At 35.9% G+C, this 3,022-nt stretch overlaps 1 protein-coding gene across 1 annotated transcript; it reads right to left on the reverse strand.

Moving 5' to 3' along the window:
- Positions 1-79: 79 nt before the first annotated feature.
- LOC106881753 (heterogeneous nuclear ribonucleoprotein A1) lies at positions 80-2,787 on the reverse strand. Its single transcript, XM_014932244.2, has one exon. It carries the CDS (start codon positions 2,066-2,068, stop codon positions 1,250-1,252), a length of 819 nt encoding a protein of 272 aa, XP_014787730.1. The 5' UTR covers positions 2,069-2,787; the 3' UTR covers positions 80-1,249.
- Positions 2,788-3,022: the final 235 nt, after the last annotated feature.

Consider the following 3,022-nt stretch of genomic DNA (forward strand, 5'->3'; position numbering starts at 1 on the left):
TATATATACATACATCACACTCACAATGTATGTATATTGATAACTCATCTATCAAATTTTTGAGAAAATAACTGATCAATAAGAATTATTTCAATTTATTGATACGAATCTCGCTCTAATATACACTACCATTCACTGTTTTTTGAAACTGTGGTTCACTTATGATTTGTTTTATTCAACGAAAAACAGAAAATGAGGGACAGAAAGTGTCTGCGGAAGGAAGGCGGCGAGACAAAATGAATCAAATGGGTATGGCAGAAACTCGTATAATAATCCTTTCTAACATAGGCACAAGGCCTGAAATTTAAGGGAGGGGACAGTCGATTACATCGACCCCAATACTCAACTGGTACTTATTTTATCGACCCCCGAAGGATGAAAGGCAAAGTCGACCTCGGCGGAACTTGAACTAATAATAATAAACAAAAACAAAATTTGGAGAGTGGGGACAGGGTATAATCTCACCCCAGAAATTGTTGTTTCAGACAAAAAGATGCTGCAATTTTTTCTTTTTTTTTCTTCTTCTATTTTTCAAAATGAGATATTTACACAAGTTCAAAAAATTATAAAAAAATATGGAAACATCTCCATCTTGTATGTGTGTGTGTATGTATGTATATATATATGTGTGTGCGTGAGAGAACAACATTGTCATCATTTAAGTTTTGTTTTAAACAATCTTTGAAGATATCATAATCCAGTCAATTGTTTTTTTTTTTACTTTTAAAACATATCGCACATAAATATACATTAGTATAACCTTGTATATATATATATATATATGTGTGTGTGTGTATGTGTGTATGTCAGTGTGTGTGTTTGTGCGTGCTGGGTGTGATATTGGATTTGTAAGTGATTAGCGATGATGGCTTTTTTTTTTTTTTATTTTGTCAGATTATTCATTACAAAACAGGTTAAGTGTGACGGATTTTCTGAGTAGATAACAGTCCAAAATAAGAGTCAAAACTGTGGAGTAAAAAACCCATCACACTTTCACAGTTGGTATTAATTAAACTCACAAAAAGAAAAAAAAGAAAAACCTGTAGCCTTCACCAAATCCAACATGGTTGTCAGCCAAAAAACTGTGCGTAACCTCAGATTAAAAACAAAAAAAAAAATGGTTTTTCAGGAGATACAACATGGTAACCATCTGTATAGAATGATATCTTCGGAAATAAAAACAAAAACAAAACTGAAAAATTGTCAATTCAAAAAAAAAAAAAAATTGAAATTAAAATTAATAAAGTTTTCACCAACCCCCGTATGGGCCAGAGCCACGTGGAGTGAAACTGCCGCGACCACGAGTTGGGCCACCACCTAAGCCGTTACCATAGGGACAAGAGAAATTAGTACCATAAGCATCACTGGTATAGTTGGCGATTCCACCCGGATATGCATACCATCCAGCACTTGCACCCCCGTACCCGTAAGGACTTCCATACCCTTGAAATGCACCTCGTCCATATGGGTTCAACACACGGCTGTAAGCAGCAACACCGCTGCCGCCGCGGCCAGTTATTAGTTCGTCCTTGGAAACAGCTTTCTTCACTTCTACCTGTTTGCCTGATAATTCAAAATGTTTCTTAATGACACACTTGTCTACACTATCATAGTCAGTGAAGGTAACAAAACAGAACCGCTTAAACTTGCCAGTACCCTTATCCCTGATCATGTCGATCTTCTCAATTTCACCATAAGGCGAAAATGTGTTTCGAATTTCATCCTCGGTGCTGTCTTCTTTGATGCCTCCAACGAACATTTTACTGACGCTAACTTTATTTTCAGGCGCCTCATCTTGCGGAATGGCTCGTTTCGTGTCCAACTTTCTGTTGTCGATGCAATGCGGCCGAGCTTCTTGCACCTTGTCCAGTGCTTCTGGACATACAAATGTGACGAAAGCAAACCCTTTGGACTGGTTTGTGGATGGATTTTTTACGATAACACATTTAGAAACCTCTCCCCAAGTTTGGAAATAGTTTTTCAATGACTCCTCAGATGTGTCCGAACTCAGTCGAGCTACGAACAACTTGCAGAATTTCTCTTCATCGGAGTTAGAAGTCATCGTCATTATTTTAATTAATTTTTGTTTTGTTTTGTTTCTCGTTTAATATTAAACAAGAAAATATCTGACTGCGACGAGCAGAATCTTTTTTTTTTCTTTTTTTAAGATATTTTTGCTGTGAAAGTTGGGTGTAGATGTAGAGAAGCTGAGAGAATATTTGTTATAGATGAGAGAGAAACAAAGTGAATGTATATTGAAAACTGAAAATAACTACAGAAGAGATAAAAGGTGTGAAATTATTAAACATATATTGATCAGGTTTTTTTTTTGGCCGATAAAGGATATGAAAATTCGACAAATATTTGTTAAAAAGAGTCAAGGAGTGGGACGAAAGTAAGAAAGTGAAACAAACCCTAAAAATCAAAGCAGAAAGAAACTAAAAAGAATGAGTGTGAAACTAGCCTCATAAGGCAGCTAAATTAAAGGTAAAATAATCCGTTTGTTTGGTAGTAAAAAGATTTTGGTCCCGTTTCTGTTTGTGATATTCGGTTTGGAACAAGACACAGCAACATCTTTAGAACACAGACTCATAGAGTTATCTCTCCTTCAATTTTCCTTTACCTCATAGATGGCGACGATTTCCGCTGAATTCTGCCAATAAGTTTATATTTTACAAAATTTAATCACAATTTTCGAAATCCAGAAAAGTGAAGCGAAAAAAATGTATAAGACAGTAATTTATTTGTAAAGGATATTTAGTTTGGCAGATATAATTTTTTCTTTTGTTTGTCACATTAAAAAAAAAATCTCCGTGCAGAGTTGTTGTTCTTGAATTTATAGTCAGATTGTGACCACCAGATGTCGTCCTGGTCCACACTGCCAACGTCACGATTGAAACACTCTGGGACAGAACGAAAGAAAGAGAGAGGGAGACATAATGAGAGTGAGAGAGAGAGAGAGAGTCACTAGCTTTAAGTCTGTCCTCGCCACCACCACCACCACTCCACTACTAAATAGAAA

The sequence above is a fragment of the Octopus bimaculoides genome, chromosome 1, assembly GCF_001194135.2.
Source record: "Octopus bimaculoides isolate UCB-OBI-ISO-001 chromosome 1, ASM119413v2, whole genome shotgun sequence".
In the NCBI taxonomy this organism is placed as follows: Eukaryota; Metazoa; Mollusca; class Cephalopoda; order Octopoda; family Octopodidae; genus Octopus; species Octopus bimaculoides.

What these genes read in the sequence shown, in the direction of transcription:
- LOC106881753 (XM_014932244.2), bottom strand. Translation starts at nt 2,068, where the DNA reads ATGACGATGACTTCTAACTCCGATGAAGAGAAATTCTGCAAGTTGTTC.